We start from the raw sequence: 19,787 nt of genomic DNA, 5'->3' as shown, positions 1-19,787 counted from the left end.
CTCCACATCTGGCTTCTTCACCTGTGGAATCATCTCAGACCAGCCTCCCGGACAGCTGATTAAACTGTGAGTTTGCACAACCCAGGTGAGTCTCATGAGGATGAGACTGACCTGGACTCCATCACTTCTGATTACCTCCACTATATCTGTCATTCCCTTTGGCTGTTTCCCCAGGCAGTATTAGTTATCTTTCTCATGTCCAGATGCTAAACTCTTGTTTTGGATTGTTCTATTTATTATAAAATTCGCCCCCTGTACTTGCTTCCTAACTCCCAGTGTCTGCGTTACACATCTAGTATTTGTATGTATTATTTGCTTCCTAACTCCCAGTGTCTGCGTTACACATCTAGTATTTGTATGTATTATTTGACCCTCTGTACTGCATACAGTGAGCTTTAAACATTGGTTCCCTATGGCTGACACCTTGGAAACTCCACTGTTACATCATGGGGATCATGGGATGGTGTCTGGAAAACACATTGTGAGGAAAGTGTTCTTGTGAAACATCTACATACAGAGTGGTCGATATATTGTCCCTCACCCTAAAAGGATAGTTCAAAACAAACACACATGGAGGCCAGTGGACTTTCCCATCCACTCTGTATAAATTGTAGACCCACATTCCCTCAATACAGTCTCTTTGGTGTTCACACTATATAGCTGAATAGACACACTTCCAAAATGGCTCCAGACATCAAGATGTGTTTCTGCATTCAGCTTGTTCTTGCTCTAACAGGTAAATATCTCGCTATGCAATTTTTCCATTAGAGAGGAGGCAAATGTTTTTATTTAACCTTTATTTAACTAGGCAAGTCAGTTAAGAACAAATTCTTATTTACAATGACAGCCTTCCGGGGAACAGTGGGTTAACTGCCTTGTTCAGGGGCAGAATGATAGATTTTTACCTTGTCAGCACGGGGATTCGATCCAGCAACCTTTCGGCTCTAACCACTAGGCTACAGTACCTGCTGACTAGGGGGGAGACTTAGGCTCAGGGGCCTCATTTATAAACATTTACATACATACAGAATGTACCCCAAAATGTGCGTGCACCAATTTCACACAAGAGTTTGAATTTATAAAAACTGAACTTGACTTGAAAATGTGCTCACCTTCCAGCAAACCTTCGACTGTGTATGTACTTTCTAGTGGTTGAAGTTTTGCATTGCAAGCAGGCAAGTAGATTAGTGTGATGTGCATATGGGGGAAATACTGGACACGCTTGTTCATAACAATAAACAAGTTAATAAGATGCAATCATTTGCCGTTAGTGAGAAGAGAGAAAATCTATTTAGTTTATCTTAGCATTTTAACATAATTAGAAATAGGCATCTATTTTCTTGGCTATTATTTATTTAATTTCCATGATCATTGCATAATAAATTCCTCACCTTTTCTGTGATGGTTTCATACTCACCAGGTTGCTATTACATAGACCTAGAACAAGTACTGTATACTATTTGTCCCATATCTCATTTAATTGCACCCACTTCATAGTAGTAAATAAACAAGCTATTTTGCTCTAAACCATCTGATCCAGTCCTCAGATCCAGAGCACAGTTTATTAACAGTGGCACAGATGGTTGTAGGTTACTTCTGTAGTCTTCGTCTGAATACTCTAATTTCACATTTCTCAAGTAGACAATACTGCGTTTATCCACATAATACATATTTTCAGAACCATTGCAGGATAAATTCTTAAACTATTTTGGCCATGATGGGTTCATATTCCCGAAGTAGCCACAGACTACAAACAATTACCATGCGCATCTCTCATTTAACTGGGCCTATTAGATATGCTAGTAATTCAAGTATTTTGCTCTATGCACCAGAAAGGAAGCTGGTTTATAACATACAGTAGAATTTAACAGGTGAACAGACATATGACATTTTGCATTGAAGTGTGTAATTTATGGCCATCACTGTGAATAGACAATGTTCTAGAACGCGCGTTGCAGCAGTGTAGGTTTGAGAAAAAGTAAACGCAAAACAATAGGTCCTATTGAATTCAAACGGTCTGTTTACAGGTCCACAGCTATTTGCCTTTGTTTTTGTCTTTCATAAACTTTTTGTCTGTCAGATAGCCACGAAACATACATATGTATGCCATGCACCAAGTTTAGTGTGCAATTTACTCAATGGTTATAAATGAGACAACTATCTCGCCAGTCACTTTTTCAAATGATGTGGTTAATAAGAGTTGGCTGTTAAGAAACACTTAGTTAGTACCCTAGCAATCGCTGCAAACATAGATAGATTGCTAGCCAACAAGAAAGAGTGGCAAAACAGAGCCTCCACACAAGGTGGTTTACAAGCTGCAAAGGCAAGTCTGCATGCTGGACATCAGAGGCAGCCAGAGCAGCTTGTCCCCACATGGAACTCTATACTCCTCTGTAAACTGGTCATCTCTGTATACCCGTCGCAAGACCCACTGGTTGATGCTTATTTATAAAACCCTATTAGGCCTCACTCCCCCCTATCTGAGATATCTACTGCACCTCTTATCCACCACATACAACACCCATTCTGCCAGTCACATTCTGTTAAAGGTCCCCAAAGCACACAAATCCCTGGGTCGCTCGTCTTTCAGTTCGCTGCAGCTAGCGACTGGAACGAGCTGCAACAAACACTCAAACTAGACAGTTTTATCTCAATCTCTTCATTCAAAGACTCAATCATGGACACTCTTACTGACAGTTGTGGCTGCTTTGCATGATGTATTGTTGTCTTTACCTTCTTGCCCTTTGTGCTGTTGTCTGTGCCCAATAATGTTTTGTGCTACTATCATGTTGTGTTGCTACCATATTGTTGTCATGATGTGTTGCTACTATGCTGTGTTGTCATGTGTTGCTGCCTTCCTATGTTGTTGTCTTAGGTCTCTCTTTATGCAGTGTTGTGTTGTCTCTCTTGTCGTGATGTGTGTTTTGTCCTATATTTAAAAATATATATATTAACAAAAATACATTAATCCCAGCCCCCGTCCCCACAGGAGGCCTTTTGCCTTTTGATAGGCCGTCATTGAATTTGTTCTTAACTGATTCACCTAGTTAAATAAAGGTTAAATCAATTAAAAATTCTCCTTCCTTCATGTTGCAGAAAACCCTTGAGGACCCATGAAGCATCATGCTGGTTGCTAGTGAACAAGCACAACTGATGGCTAATCTGGCCAAACTGATCAATGCCAGCAAAACCATTGAAATTGGTATGTAATGATAAAACAAGCTTAATACTGAAAACATTTAATGTTACTCTATTATTTGGAATATATTTCATTGTGCCAATCTTTTCAATATTCACTAATTCTGAATTAACTTCCCTCATTCTAGTATCAGAAGAGACTAATGTTAATATTTTCCTTCTCTCCAGGGATGTACACGGGGTACAACACCCTGAACATGACGTTGGTTGTACCAGAGAAGGGTCAAGTGGTAGCATGTAAAATAGACGACTACGTGAACATTGCTAAACCTTTCTTTAAAGAGGTCAGATCAACATTCCGCTTGTCGTTCAGCTAGTTTACTTGCTCCAATATTCCTCTAGACAGGAATTAGATCTGTTTGTCCAGTATTCAACCCCAATACAACATCTAAGCCCATTCAACTCATTGGAATTCAGAAACATCGATTGTCTCCCCAAAAGCTTCAATACAGCATATTCAGTATCTAACATCTGTCAGTCAGACTTCAAAAAGTGCTGTGGGTGGAGTAGTGAGGCCGTCTGCTCAGAAGAAAGTGTCTACGAAAGGTGCAAAGCCTAGCAGCAGAGAATCCCTACAATGAACTTAATGCCCCCTCCAAACCCCAACAGTAGGAATACTACTGTACACAACACAGGTCAACCATTGTGACAGAAACTGGTTGCTATTGTCTGCTTCAAACCATCTAAACTCGAAATCAAGTCAAAATGTCATTTAAAGCACATTGAAAAATCTCAATGGACTTAACAGTACAGATGCCTAGACAATGAAAGACATGTAACTAACTACCTTTCTCTTTTCTAGGCCGGAGTCGAGGATAAAATTAATGTCCGTCTTCAAATGTGTATAAAAACACTGGGTAGGTGACTGATTTTAAAGAACCCGAACACGAATCCGTTGTGAAACGGGTCAATCCTTTTCAACGTGATCTTTTGTTTGTCCTAGATGAGTTGATAGCTGCTGGGGAAGCTGGAACATATGACTTTGTGTTCATCGATGCGGATAAACGGAACTATGACAGATATTATGAGAAGTCTCTTGAGCGTGTGAGACAAGGGGGCATCATTGCCATCGATAATGTGAGTAGCCTATGCCCAAAATTGTATTCCTACAAGCGAGTCGTGATTTTGAAAATGATTTGAATAATGCCAGCATGCAATCGATTTGATCTAATAAGCTAACTGAGGTAAAGATGCATGAAAATATAGGCCTACATATAAAACATAGAGAAATATTTTGTATTTATTTTTTATTTTCAACTTTATTTAACCAGGTAGGCTAGTTGAGAACAAGTTCTCGTTTGCAACTGCGACCTGGCCATGCAAACGCAAAGAAGTTTCACACATACAACAACACAGAGTTACACATGGAATAAACAAACATACAATCAAAAATACAGTAGAAAAATCTATATACAGCATGTGCAAATTAGGTAGGATAAGAGAGGTAAGGCAATAAATAGGCCATGGTGGCGAAGTAAATACAATATAGCATTTAAACACTGGAATGGTAGGATGTACCAAAGATGAATGTGCAAGTAGAGATACTGGGGTGCAAAGGAGCAAGATAAATAAATACAGTATGGGGATGAGGTAGATTGGATGGGCTAATTACAGATGAGCTATGTACAGGTGCAGTGGTCTGTGAGCTGCTCTGACAGCTGGTGCTTAAAGCTAGTGAGGGAGGTAAGACTCTCCAGCTTCAGAGATTTTTGCAGTTCTGGAAGGATAGGGAACTGGAAGGATAGGTGGCCAAAGGAGGAATTGGCTTTTGGGGTGACCAGTGAGATATACCTGCTGGAGCACGTGCTACGAGTGGGTGCTGCTATGGTGACCAGTGAGCTGAGACAAGGCGGGGACTTTACCTAGCAGAGGCTTGTAGATGACCTGGAGCCAGTGGGTTTGGAGACGAGTATGAAGCGATAGGCAGCCAACGAGAGTGTACAGGTCGCAGTGGTGGGTAATATATGGGGCTTTGGTGACAAAACGGATGGCACTGTGATAAACTGCATCAAATTTGTTGAGTAGAGTGTTGGAGGCTATTTTGTAGATGACATCGCCGAAGTCGAGGATTGGTAGGATGGTCAGTTTTACGAGGGTATGTTTGGCTGCATGGGTGAAGGATGCTTTGTTGCGAAATTGGAAGCCGATTCTAGATTTCATTTTGGATTGGAGATGCTTAATGTGAGTCTGGAAGGAGAGTTTACAGTCTAGCCAGACACCTAAGTATTTGTAGTTATCCACATATTCTAAGTCAGAACCGTCCAGAGTAGTGATGCTGGACGGGCGGGCAGGTGCAGGCAGTGATCGGATGAAGAGCATGCATTTAGTTTTACTTGCATTTAAGAACAGTTGGAGGCCATAGAAGGACAGTTGTATGGCATTGAAGCTCGTCTGGAGGTTAGTTAACACAGTGTCCAAAGAAGGGCCAGAATTATACAGAATGGTGTCGTCTGCATAGAGGTGGATCAGAGAATCACCAGCAGCGAGAGCGACATCATTGATGTATACAGAGAAGAGAGTCGGCCCGATAATTTAACCCTGTGGCACACCCATAGAGACTGCAAGAGGTCCGAACAACAGGCCCTCCGATTTGACACACTGAACTCTATCAGAGAAGTAGTTGGTGAACCAGGCTAGGCAATCATTTGAGAAACCAAGGCTGTTGAGTCTGCCAATAAGAATGTGGTGATTGACAGAGTCGAAAGCCTTGGCTCGGTCGATGAATATGGCTGTACAGTAATGTCTCTTATCGATGGCGGTTATGATATCGTTTAGGACCTTGAACGAGGCTGAGGAGCACCCATGACCAGCTCTGAAACCAGATTGCATAGCGGAGAAGTTACGGTGGGATTCGAAGTGGTCGGTAATCCGTTTGTTGACTTGGCATTCGAAGACCTTAGAAAGGCAGGGTAGGATAGATATAGGTCTGTAGCAAAAGGGGTCTAGAGTGTCTCCCCCTTTGAAAAGGGGGATGACCGCGGAAGCTTTCCAATCTTTGGGAAACCTATCACCTCTATCCTCAGTCTGAGCCTCTCTCCTCAACTGTCTCCCCCTTCACCTCACTCCTCTAATCTGTCTATCTGATTACCCTTCCTTGACCTGTTTATCACCTGTCTATCTCATTACACTTCCTTGACCTGTCTTTCTGACCTTCTGACCACAGGACACCTCACCTGTATCTCTGATCCCCCCCACCTTCTCCCCCAGGTACTCTGGAGTGGTAAAGGGGTGGACCCTGCTCCTGATGACCTGACCTCTCAGGCTTTGGACAAGCTCAACAAGAAACTCCACATGGACCAGAGGATCAATCTGAGCATGCTCACTGTGGGCGACGGACTCACCCTGGCCATCAAACGCTAACGATAACCCATGCTAACTCATACTAACCCGTGATGACTCATGCTTAATGCATGCTTACTCCAAACCCACTGTGATTTATTGGGGATTTATTTGAGATGTATTAAACATGAAGGGCTGGAATAAATAGATGTTATTTTCAACAAGTACTGTACGTGTACGAGTGAGATTCAGTTTCTACTTGAAATTCGAAAGCATGTCAGCCTCTGTCTCAGTAAGAGCTAAATTACTACCTTTGACTCCCAGAGATTTTATTTTTTCAGGGTGGGACTAAAATCCTTTTTATTAGATTTCAATTGAGTACAGGCTTAACTTCTATGGGCTACACCCACCTGCGGGACACAGCCAGTGAAATATCAGGGCTGCAAATTCAAAAACAACAAAATGTCATAATTCAACTTTCTCAAACGTACAACTATTTTACACCATTTTAAAGATACACTTCTCCTTGATGTAACCACATTGTCCGATTTCAAAAAGGCTTTACAGCGAAAGCAAAACATTAGATTATGTTAGGAGAGTATAGACAAATATAATCACACAGCCATTTTCCAAGCAAGGACATGTGTCAATAAAACCCAAAACACAGCTAAATGAAGCACTAACCTTTGACGATCTTCATCAGATGACACTCCTAGGACATTATGTTACACAATACATGTATGTTTTGTTCGATAAAGTTCATATTTATATCCAGAAACAGCATTTTACATTGGCGCGTGATGTTCAGAAAATGTATTCCCACCAAAACGCCCGGTGAATGTGCACATCAATTTACAAAAATACTCATCATAAATGTTGACAAAATATCTAACAATTATTTAAAGAATTATAGATAGACTACTCCTGGATGCAACCGCTTTGTCAGATTTTAAAATAGCTTTACGGAGAAAGCACATTTTTCAATATTCTGAGTACATAGCTCAGCCATCACAAAGAGCTATACAGACACCCGCCAAGTTCGGGGCAACCTAAACTCAGAATTAGTATTAGAAATATTCTCTTACCTTTGCTGATCTTCATCAGAATGCACTCCCAGGAATGCTACTTCCACAAGAAATGTTGTTTTTGTTCGAAATAATACATATTTATGTCCAAATACCTCCGTTTTGTTCGTGCGCTCAGAGCACTATCCAAAGGCATAACGCGCGAGCGCGGTACCAGAGACAAAAAGTCAAAATGTTCCATTACCGTACTTAGAAGCATGTCAAACGCTGTTTAAAATCAATCTTTATGGTATTTTTAACGTAAAATTGCCATAATATTCCAACCGGAAAATAGCGTATTCATTCAAGGAGAAAAAGAAGGAACGGCGCGCTCGCATGACCGCGCATATCCAATCCCTTTGTCCACAGGCAGTCCACTCAGTAACTGAGCTCCTATTATCTGTCCAGTAACAGGAGAAGGCTGAAACAACTTTCTGAAGGCTTTTGACAGCCAATGGAAGCCTTAGGAAGTGCAACGTCACCCCACAGATACTGTAGTTTCGAAAGGGACTAGAAAGAAGAACTACAATTCTCAGATCCTCCACTTCCTGGTTGACTTTTTCTCAGGTTTTTGCCTGCCATATGAGTTCTGTTATACTCACAGACACCATTCAAACAGTTTTAGAAGCTTCAGAGTGGTTTCTATCCAGATCTACTAATAATATGCATATTCTAGATTCTGGGCCAGAGTAGTAACCTGTTTAAATTGGGAACGTTTTTCATCCGGCCGTGAAAATACTGCCCCCTAGCCCAGACAGCTTAACTGAATGACAACAGAATACCATATGGTAGTTTTGGGGTAGGCCTCGGCTCAGAGGAATGCTCCAAAGAACCAGATGTTGATAACAGATTGCCCTATGCTGGACAGCTGGCATCGAAACCCTCCAGCTGGGAGAAGAGGGATCCGATGACGGCTCTCCAGGTTACATGCTGGTGGAGAGGTGGGAGGTCTTTGGAAGACTTTTGCTCCAAAATATCAAGTGAGACACAAGGGGTGAGTTGACATATTCCCCTGGATTTATGCCCATTGGTTGACAGAAAGGGAAGTGATTATTGCACGAGTGAGTCCATAGGTTAATCAGCATGCATGGTGGAAATGCCTTAGTGTGCCATGCTCATTGGCGGAAGTTAATAGGTGAAGGACATTCCACCCGCTTTCTAATGGTAAAGAGGAAGAGAGATGTGAGGCTATCCTGATGAGGTGTCAATAAAAACACTAACATACAAATTCCTGCTATGCTGACTAGTGAGATAGGAAGCAAGCAATGTGAATTATAGAGTTTACAAGGTGAATGAAATGACGATCCATTCAGACCAGCCTTACTGACTGAAATTTCCTAACTACATTTCAAGTACAGCAGTGGTCAACAACCGGTCGATCTCCAAGGCATTCCTAGTCGATCACCAAACAATTCTGTAAAAAACCCAAGAATAAAGCCTTCGGTTCTTTATTTTTTTATGTTTTTGTTGCTGTTGGGGGTAGGTGCACTTGGTTCAGCAGCCCTTGCACCGGGAAGGCAAAGTGTTCACATTTTTAACCATTTCATGTGTCTGAAGGTACAACTCCACCTATCCGACAGGCCCAGAGAGCAAATCAATAACGCCTATATGCCTACTGGTAGCCAATCATATAGCTCAGATCACTGTGTCTGCACAGTTTCCTTCGAGCAATAAACTGTGTAAACAGCAGAGTTGTGTTGGTAAAATCACTGGTTATAGAGCAAACAACACAATTATCACAACAGAAAAGAAAGCCATATTACAACCTATGTGTTGTGATAATTGCATTGTTTGCACTATAACCCAACCAAGCCGCACTGCTTCTTGACACAATGCACATCCAACCCGGAAGCCAGCCGCACCAATGTGTCGGAGGAAACACCGTATACCTGGCGAGCTGGTCAGCATGCACTGCGCCCGGCCCGCCACAGGAGTCGCTAGTGCGCGATGAGACAAACCCGGACGACGCTGGGTCAATTGGTTCCAGCTCCACTTCAACTGAAACATTTCAACATCATCAAATCACATTGCTTAATCTAATACAGTGACAACTAAAATATACCAAAAACGATTTAGTCCAATCAATGTAAGCTAAATATGATGTGGCTGTCCCTGGTTCTGATTTCTGGTGTGTGTGTGTGTGTGTGTGTGTGTGTGTGTGTGTGTGTGTGTGTGTGTGTGTGTGTGTGTGTGTGTGTGTGTGTGTGTGTGTGTGTGTGTGTGTGTGTGTGTGTGTGTGTGTGTGTGTGTGTTCCTGCGTGTGTGTTCGTTCGTTCGTGCGTGTGTGCGTGTGTTCGTAACGTTTGTGCAAGTTGAAAAAACATGTTGACTCAATCTACTTGTAGAGAAACGTCAATGACATCCTCTCTTTCATGTTGACAAAACGGATTATGAGTCTATCATACAGTACACACTTGTATTTTTGTTGTCCTAGGCTACCTGGCAAGAAATCTAGCTTCAGCATAGCACAACAATGTATGAATTTATGGTAAGATCAGAATCACCGTTATAATCATTGACCAGTATTAGAATTAAGTAAAACCACAAGTCCAAACCCCTATCTCCATCCATGGCTAATTTAGGAAAGGGTCAATTTTAGCTAGCTAGCCACAACAACACAACAGAGATGCAACAATTTAAGTTGTTTTGTCAATGATGTATTGCTCTCGATGTGATGTGATAGGAGTGAAGCCAAATCCAAACAGGCTTCCATTGACACTTTTTCTTGGTACGCCAGGACCATTCACAGTTTAGCTCACACACCACAATGCCACAGATGTCTCAAGTTTTTTGGAGCGTGCAATTGGCATGCTGACTGCAGCAACTCCCACCAGAGCTGTTGCCAGATAAGTGAATGTTAAATTATTTACCGTAAGCCGCCTCCAACATCGTTTTAGAGAATTTGGCAGTACCTCCAACTGGCCCAACAACTGCAGACCACGTGTAACCACACCAGCCCCAGACCTCCACATCCTTTTTTTTCCACCAGCGGGATCGTTTGAGAACAGCCACCAGACAGCTGATGAAACTATGGGTTTGCACAACCGAAGAATTTCTGCACAAACTGTCAGAAACAGTCTCAGGGAAGCTTATCTGCGTGCTCGTCGTCCTCACCAGGGTCTTGACCTGACTACAGTATGGCGACGTAATCTACTTCAGTGGTTAAATGCTCACCTTACCGGGCAGATTCCAAACAGCGTGTACGGTGTTGTGAGGGCAAGTGGTTTGCTCATGTCAACGGTGTGAACAGAGAGCCCCATGGTGGTGGTGTGGTTATGGTATGGGCAGGCATAAGCTACGGACGACAACAAACTCAATTGCATTTTACAAATGGGAATTTGAATGCACAGAGATACCTTGATGACATCCTGAGGACCATTATCATGCCATTCATCAACTCATGTTTCAGAATGATAATGCACGGCCCCATGTCGCAAGGATCTGTACACAATTTCTGGAATTTAAAATTGTCCCAGTTCTTCATGGCCTGCATACCCACCAGACATGCCAACCATTGAGCATGTTTGGGATGCTCTGGATCGACGTGTACGAAAGCATGTTCGAGTTTGCGCCAATATCCAGCAACTCCGCACAGACATTGAAGAGGAGTGGGACAAAATTCCACAGGCCACAATCAACAGCCTGATCAACTCTATGCGAAGGAGATGTGTCACGCTGCATGAGGCAAATGGTGGTCACACCAGACACTGGTTTTCTGATCCACGGCCCTACTTTTCTTTGAAAGTATCTGTGACCAACAGATGCATATCTTTATTCCCAGTCTTGTGAAATCCATAGATTAGGGCCTAAGTGATTTATTTAAATTGACTGATTTCCTTCTATGAACTGTAACTAAGTAACATGTTTGAAATTGTTGCATGTTGTATTTATATTTTCATTCAGTCTTTAAACACTGAGTTTACAAAACATTAGGAACTCCTCTACTTTCCATGACATAGATTGACCAGGTGAATCCACGTGAAAACTATGATCCCTTATTGATGTCACTTGTTAAGTCCACTTCAAACATGGTAGATGAAGATGAGCAGACAGGTTAAAGAAGGATTTTTAAGCCTTGAGACAATTGAGACATGGATAGTGTGTGTGCCATTCAGAGGGTGAATGGGCAAGACAAAATATTTAAGTGCCTTTCAACGGGGTATGGTAGTAGGTACCAGGAACACCGGTTTGAGTTTGTCAAGAACTGCAACGCTGCTGGGTTTTTCACGCTCAACAGTTTCCCATGCGTATCAAGAACGGTCCACCACCCAAATGAGATTCAGACAACTTGACAGTGACAAAACTGTGAGAAGCATTGGAATCAACATGGGCCAGCATCCCTGTGGAATGCTTTCAATACCTTGTAGAGTCCCTGCCCTGATGAATTGAGTGCAACGCAATATTAAGAAGGTGTTCCTAATGTTTTGTACAGTCAGTGTATCTACTGAGTGACTTTCACCTGATCTAAAAGCACTTTCTCAACACTTGTTTTGTATAGGGGGTGGGGTGAGGGCAGTTAGGGGTTACATATACCCCAAAATTATAAAAACGTTGCCTATGAAATGTGTTAACAAATGTGAATCACTGTGTATCCTTAACCAACGTACATCTATCATGTGACATGGAGTTAATGTAGTGCTTATTTTAGTGATGATACACTATTTTACAATAAAAAAAGCTGAGACATTGTTTAGTTACACTTTCCATTTACTAATCTCTCTCTATAGAGCTTTTCATGTCTGATTAAGAGAGTAAATATTATATTCTGATATCATATTCACATTATTCACTGAAATACATCATTGATTTCTATGAACAACCTACCATACACTATGAGGTGTAAATGAATGCTGTATCACTGGAACACATCCAGGCCAACCCTTTTCAGCCAGCCTGTCTCCGCCAAGCCAAGCAGACCCATGTGTTTTCCTCATGTAGACATTTGTAAAACGGTGCAAGATTAAAGGGCAACTCCACCCATTTTCAACCGATTTTTCACTGGTTTGGTGCTGGAGATGATGAATATGAGGTTAAAAAGTGTTTGAAATGCCCTTTAAAAGTGCTGCTGGACTGAGAAATGGGAGCAGTTATGTCTAGGCTTAGGGTCATTCTTACATGACTATTTTACACTCGCTTTACAATCTCTTATATACAGTAATATACAGTTCAATTACAAGGCAAGCACATTCAGCCAAACCACAATCTGCAACCCCTTTCTATAATATTTTTTAAAAATCATCAAAACAAGGAAAGATATAGCCCCTTGGATAAAACAATAGTCTGAACACCTGACAATGTATTGAAGACATATTACTTTTAATTATGAGGTGTCTTTGTAGACTGCCGAAGTGAAATTATCTCCTATGCGTCAATGCTGTCTGCGACAAAACGATGAGGGAGAGAGAGAGACGGAGAGAGAGAGAACACAGGTGAGGAAGCACGCGTTGGCAGACAGTCAAGCCTACAGCTGATTCTATACATTTTCAGCACTATGGACAGTTCCATTCTGCAGCGCGAGCAGACAGAGCGGGTATAAAAGGTTGCTTAGCCTGCACACCAACACAGCTTAGTATACTGAGGCAATATGAGCCACAGAATGGACTATCATTCAGGTTCACCGCATAGGGGAGCTCAAGCTGAGTATTGCTGCTATCAACCCAAACTGACCGGATCCCCCTCTGCATCCAGGACCGTTGGCTTTGAGTCGACTACAGCATACATGAACAGAGGATATGCGACGACGCTGAAGAGCGAATTCGGATCATTTCCGAGATCATCGGAGAGCCTTTTCGATTTATCAAACCCATTTACCGGGGTGTTGACGAAAATGAATGAGAAAGAACTGCTCCATGGGCTGAACGACCGTTTCGCCGGATTCATAGAGAAGGTGCGTCAATTGGAGCATCAAAATGAATTGTTTGAGAGGGAAATCGAGGAAATCAAACTAAAGGCAAAGTCCCCTGCGTCTCTGGCCCAGGAGCACGAGCTGGAACTTATGGACCTGAGGAACCTAGTTCATGACATCACCCTTCAGAAGCGTCAAATCGAAATAGAGCATCAGAACCTGGAGGAAGATCTCCTCACCTTGAGAGACAAGTACGAGCAGGAGGCACGTGACCGCTCGGATGCAGAGAACGGCATCCTTGTGCTGAAAAAGGACGCCAACGATGCATACCTCGCCAAACTTCAGTTGGACAAGAAAGCGCAGTCTCTGGTGGACGAGATCCACTTCCTGAAGAAGAACCATGAGGACGAGATATCAGAAATGGTGGCCCAGATCCAAGAGGCTCAAGTAACGGTCAAGGTGCATGACTTTGGCAAACCTGACATCACAGAGGCTCTCCGGGACATCCGTGTGCAGTTAGAAGGTCACTCCAACATTCAGCAGGCCGAGGAGGGCTTCCTCCAGTTCGCAAAGTTAACCAAAGCGGCAGAGAGCAACAGAGAGGCGTTGAAGGCGACCCAGCAGGAGATCCAGGAGAATAGAAGGCGCCTGCAGGGGAAAACAATTGAACTGGACTGTGGGAAAGGAATCAGAGAGGCCCTGGAAAAACAACTGCAAGACCTGGAGGAGCGTCACTATGCGGAAATGATTCATTACCAGGTAGACTGTGGTTTATTTTGAACCTCTAACAATTGTAAGTAAACATACACATTTTTATAATTCATATTTGTATTCAGGGCTATGTTGTAGGTGTAGGCAACAAATATAGGCCCCATGTGAACTGTATCATTATTGGAATATAATTTCCTCATATAGGCCTATAGGGGTAGAACACTATTTCTCCCATTAATTTCTCCTTGTTGTCATACCAACCAAAGTGGCTGGTTGACCCTATTATTGACACTACTTGTGTGCTTTTCTGTCCAGGACACTATCAGGCAGCTGGAGAATGAGGTGACCAATGCTAAACTAGACATGTCTGGCTACCTGAGAGAGTACCAGGACCTGCTGAATGTCAAAATGGCTTTGGATGTGGAGATCCTCTCTTACAGGTAAGAGACATCAACTCCATCTCTCCCATATATAAAATCATTGACTGAGGAAAATACCATATAGTTTATAGTGTGTTCCTGGATCTATTTCTGAGGATAACCGAGGTGTGGACATTTTATTTTAGCCCAGCGCTAACACATCTGATTCAACTTAGTGCTATGTTGGAACAAAACTGTGCAAAGTGTCATAGAGATGGTGAAAGATTATTACAAAACACAGTCAATAGTGAAGAAATGAAACAGTAGACATTTAATTGAAATAGTTTGATTTCATGTTTAACATCAAATGAACATAGACCATATCACAACACAGAATGACACTATAATCATAATATGGATATTCAGACATATCCACACACACTGTTCTCACAATCTGACATAGATGTGCACAGCGGTGATCAGTCTGGCATTTATGAGGCTAACACATTGGGACATATCCATATTATAGTCATGACGGTAATAACACATCTCTCTGCCTCCCTATAGGAAACTCCTGGAGGGTGAGGAGTCCCGTCTGTACACCATCTCTGACACCCACATCTCCATGCCTTGCATCTACCGCCAGTCCCCCGTCTACACCCTGCCTTACCTGGCCCGGCAGGGAGGGCCCACACGCAGGTCTGAGCCCCAGTACAAGTTTGTTGAGGAGGTCATTACTGAGACCACCAGAGACATGGAGATGTCCGAGATCGAGGAGACAGGCTCCGAGGAGACGGACGGGGGAGAGGGAGACGAGTTGAGACAGAAGCAGGGAGAAGAGAGTGACAAAGCTGAGAGGAGGAGTGGGGAAGAGGTGGATGAGGATAAAGAGAAAGATAGAGGTAAAGTGGATGTTGAAGTGGACGACCCAGAGGAAGAGGGTGAACAGGAGGAAGAGTCTAAGAGACAGCAGATGGTAACATCAGCAGAGGTCGAGGTAAATGGAGATGGAGTTAGCCCAAGCGAGGGAGAAAATGGAGAGGAGGAAGATGATGAAAGAGAGGAGGAAAAGGGGGGTGAGCCAGATGCAATCAAAAAGACAGAGGACATTGACAGAGGTGAAAATACACAAAGTGAAGTCAAATCAGCTGAGGCCACCAGTGAGGGAGAGAAGGAAAAACTGGACAAAACAGGGAAGCTAGACAGCGAGATAAAGGAGACATTAGAAAAAGATGACACCCCTAAACATGACGAATCCCAACCAGAGGTTCCCATGAATGGTGACATCTCCAAAGAACCCAAAAAGGTGTCAGAGAGAAAAAAACAAAGCCCTTTAAAAGAGAAGAAGGAGGTAGATCTGAAAGAGGAGAGTGCCTCAACAGAGCAACAACAAGATAGCCCAAAAGGAAGTCCCATCAAAGAGAGAAAAAAGGTAGATCTGACAGAGCAGAGTGCCCCAACACTGGAGCAGAAACCTGATCAGAAAGAGCACAGAGAGTCAGACCAACCTCAAGAGGCAGAGAGTGCTGTGACAATACAAGAAGAGGATCTCCCTGAGCCCACAGAGAAGGACATGGAATCCCCTGATATCACTGCAGAGCTGAAGAGCAGTTCAACCAAGGAGCCAGTGGAGCAGGTGAAGTCACCTGATGATTCTGGTGTAAAAACAACACAGGATGAGAAAACTATAGGAGGTAAAATGCCAGACAGAATTCTCAGCACAACAAGTGAGTGTAAGGAAGAGCCTGTGCAAAAGACTCCTAAAAAGGAGGTGGGTCCGACAGAACCAGAAGTGACCAGCAAGGATGATAGTGTAAAAACGGTTGTGCAGAATGAATATAATGTCAGTGAAAAGGTCACAAAAGATGTCTCAATGGGTGAGGAAAAAGTGAAAGAATCTGAGACATCCCCTAAACCGCACCCCAATGTGACTCCTAAAGACGAAACATCCACAAAACCGGACCAAACTGTCACCCCTAAAGAGGAGACATCCCCACAACAGGAGCCAACCGTAACCCCAAAAGAGGAGACATCCCCTAAACCGGAACCCACTGTCACCCCGAAAGAAGAAACATCCCCTAAACCGAACCCCACTGTCGCCCCTAAAGAGGAGACATCCCCTAAACCAGAACTAGCAGTCACCCCTAAAGAAGAAACTTCCCCAAAACCAGAGCCAAACGTCACCCCTAAAGTAGAAACTTCCTCAAAACCAGAACCAGGAGTCACCCCTAAAGTAGAAACTTCCCCAAAACCAGAACTAGCAGTCACCCCTAAAGTAGAAAATTCCCCAAAACCAGAACCAGCAGTCACCCCTAAAGAAGAAACTTCCCCAAAACCAGAACCAGCAGTCACCCCTAATGAAAAAATGTCCCCAAAACCAGAACCAGCAGTCACCCCTAAAGTAGGACCTTCCCCAAAATCAGAACTAGCAGTCACCCCTAAAGTAGAAACGTCCCCAAAACCAGAACTAGCAGTCACCCCTAAAGAAGAAACTTCCCCAAAACCAGAACTAGCAGTGTCCCCTAAAGAAGAAACTTCCCCAAAACCAGACTCCACCGTCACCCCTAAAGAAGAAACTTCCCCAAAACCAGCACCAGCAGTCACCCCTAAAGTAGAAAATTCCCAAAAAACAGAACTAGCAGTCACCCCCAAAGTAGAAACTTCCCCAAAACCAGAACCAGCAGTCACCACTAAAGAGGAAACTTCCCCAAAACCAGAACTAGCAATCACTCCTAAGGAAGAAACTTCTCCAAAACCAGAATTAGCAGTAACCTCTAAAGTAGAAATGTCCCCAAAACCAGAACCAGCAGTCACCCCTAAAGTAGAACCTTCCCCAAAACCAGAACCAGCAGTCAGCCCTAAAGAAGAAACTTCCCCAAAATCAGAAACAGCAGTCACCCCTAAAGAAGAAACTTCCCCAAAACCAGATCTAGCAGTCACCCCTAAAGTAGAAACTTCCCCAAAACCAGAACTAGCAGTGTCCCCTAAAGAAGAAACTTCCCCAAAACCAGACTCCACCGTCACCCCTAAAGAAGAAACTTCCCCAAAACCAGCACCAGCAGTCACCACTAAAGAGGAAACTTCCCTAAAACCAGAACAAGCAATCACCCCTAAAGTAGAAACTTCCCCAAAACCAGAATTAGCAGTAACCTCTAAAGTAGAAATGTCCCCAAAATCAGAACCAGCAGTCACCACTAAAGAGGAAACTTCCCCAAAACCAGAACCAGCATTCACCCCTAAAGTAGAAACTTCCCCAAAACCAGAACTAGCAGTCACCCCTAAAGTAGAAAATTCCCCAAAACCAGAACCAGCAGTCACCCCTAAAGAAGAAACTTCCCCAAAACCAGCACCAGAAGTCACCCCTAAAGTAGAAAATTCCCAAAAAACAGAACTAGCAGTCACCCCCAAAGTAGAAACTTCCCCAAAACCAGAACCAGCAGTCACCCCTATAGAAGAAACTTCCCCGAAACCAGAACCAAAAGTCACCACTAAAGAGGAAACTTCTCCAAAACCAGAACTAGCAATCACCCCTAAGGTAGAAACTTCCCCAAAACCAGAATTAGCAGTAACCTCTAAAGTAGAAATGTCCCCAAAACCAGAACCAGCAGTCACCCCTAATGAAAAAATGTCCCCAAAACCAGAACCAGCAGTCACCCCTAAAGTAGAACCTTCCCCAAAACCAGAACTAGCAGTCACCCCTAAAGTAGAAACGTCCTCAAAACCAGAACCAGCAGTCACCCCTAAAGAAGAAACTTCCCCAAAATCAGAACCAGCAGTCACCCCTAAAGTAGAAAATTCCCAAAAAACAGAACTAGCAGTCACCCCCAAAGTAGAAACTTCCCCAAAACCAGAACCAGCAGTCACCCCTATAGAAGAAACTTCCCCGAAACCAGAACCAGCAGTCACCACTAAAGAGGAAACTTCCCCAAAACCAGAACTAGCAATCACCCCTAAGGTAGAAACTTCCCCAAAACCAGAATTAGCAGTAACCTCTAAAGTACAAATGTCCCCAAAACCAGAACTAGCAGTCACCCCTAATGAAAAAATGTCCCCAAAACCAGAACCAGCAGTCACCCCTAAAGTAGAACCTTCCCCAAAACCAGAACTAGCAGTCACCCCTAAAGTAGAAACGTCCCCAAAACCAGAACCAGCAGTCACCCCTAAAGAAGAAACTTCCCCAAAACCAGACTCCACCGTCACCCCTAAAGAAGAAACTTCCCCAAAACCAGAACCAGCAGTCACCACTAAAGAGGAAACTTCCCCAAAACCAGAACCAGCAATCACCCCTAAAGTAGAAACTTCCCCAAAACCAGAATTAGCAGTAACCTCTAAAGTAGAAATATCCCCAAAACCAGAACCAGCAGTCACCACTAAAGAGGAAACTTCCCCAAAACCAGAACCAGCATTCACCCATAAAGTAGAAACTTCCCCGAAACCAGAAATAGTAGTCATCCCTAAAGTAGAAACTTCCCCAAAACCAGAACCAGCAGTCAGCATTAAAGAAGAAACTTCCCCAAAACTAGAACCAGCAGTCACCCCTAAATTAGAAACTTCCCCAAAACCAGACCCAACCATCACCCCTAAAGAGGAAATATCCCCTAAATCAGACTCAACCCTCACCCCAGATTCAACAACCACCCCTAAACCAGACTCAACCCTCACCCCAGAATCAACGACCATCCCTACAGAAGAGAGTGAAACGACCAGCAGTGGTGACAAAGCTAAGACAATCACACCACCAGAGAAACAGATGCCTGCAGTTGTAGAGTGCAAGGACTCCCACAGGGAGGTGCCAGAAAGCAACACAACTCAGGAGAAACCAGAGGAAAGTATGGACAAAGAGCCTGAGAAGGTTACAGATCCCAAAGATGGAACCCCAAAGACAGAGAGCGTGAAGACCAAGGCCTCTGAGTTAAAACCTGAACATGTTGAGATATCTATTACAAAGACATCAACAGTGAAAGAACAGGATGTATCAGCCGTGGGTTTGAAAGATCAGACAGTTGATGAGAAGATAACAGAACAAGAGCAATTTTAAATAGACGAGAACTGCTTTACAGGAGGTGATGGAGAGAGCAAAGATGACAAACTGCGAAGAAGACATCAACAGGACAAGCTGCTGAGCCAATCGCAGAGAAGCAAGCTAAACCTAAAACTTGGGACTTAATCTCTTTTTAGAATGACTAGATTTAGAGGTCAGTAGAGGTTTTCTGTAAAACTGCATGGTTAGTGCAAGCCTTTAAAGCAATATGAGAACTGCTCCGCCTTAAAATATTAACTGACGATTAATATGTAAAGTATCATGTTTCGTGACTGTCAATTATGACCAGG

General features: G+C 43.2%; 1 protein-coding gene across 1 annotated transcript; it reads left to right on the top strand.

The window, feature by feature from the left end:
- The first annotated feature begins 645 nt into the window (after positions 1-645).
- Positions 646-6,704, top strand: LOC145861653 (catechol O-methyltransferase domain-containing protein 1-like). Its single transcript, XM_082964497.1, has 6 exons — positions 646-736; positions 3,097-3,202; positions 3,367-3,482; positions 4,001-4,055; positions 4,142-4,275; positions 6,406-6,704. The coding sequence occupies exons 2-6, from the start codon at positions 3,124-3,126 to the stop codon at positions 6,556-6,558; spliced, it is 537 nt and encodes a 178-aa protein (XP_082820623.1). The 5' UTR covers positions 646-736; positions 3,097-3,123; the 3' UTR covers positions 6,559-6,704.
- The last annotated feature ends 13,083 nt before the right edge of the window (positions 6,705-19,787 follow it).

This window comes from Salmo salar, chromosome 18 (assembly GCF_965601325.2).
Source record: "Salmo salar chromosome 18, fSalSal1, whole genome shotgun sequence".
Taxonomy (NCBI): domain Eukaryota; kingdom Metazoa; phylum Chordata; class Actinopteri; order Salmoniformes; family Salmonidae; genus Salmo; species Salmo salar.
This window is presented reverse-complemented; position numbering and strand designations above follow the sequence as displayed.

Excerpts from the sequence above, each read along its gene's own strand:
- LOC145861653 (XM_082964497.1), top strand. The coding sequence starts at position 3,124 with ATGCTGGTTGCTAGTGAACAAGCACAACTGATGGCTAATCTGGCCAAA. Across the intron at positions 3,203-3,366 it reads CAGCAAAACCATTGAAATTG|GGATGTACACGGGGTACAAC; the intron begins GTATGTAATGAT and ends CCTTCTCTCCAG. Across the intron at positions 3,483-4,000 it reads CTAAACCTTTCTTTAAAGAG|GCCGGAGTCGAGGATAAAAT; the intron begins GTCAGATCAACA and ends TCTCTTTTCTAG.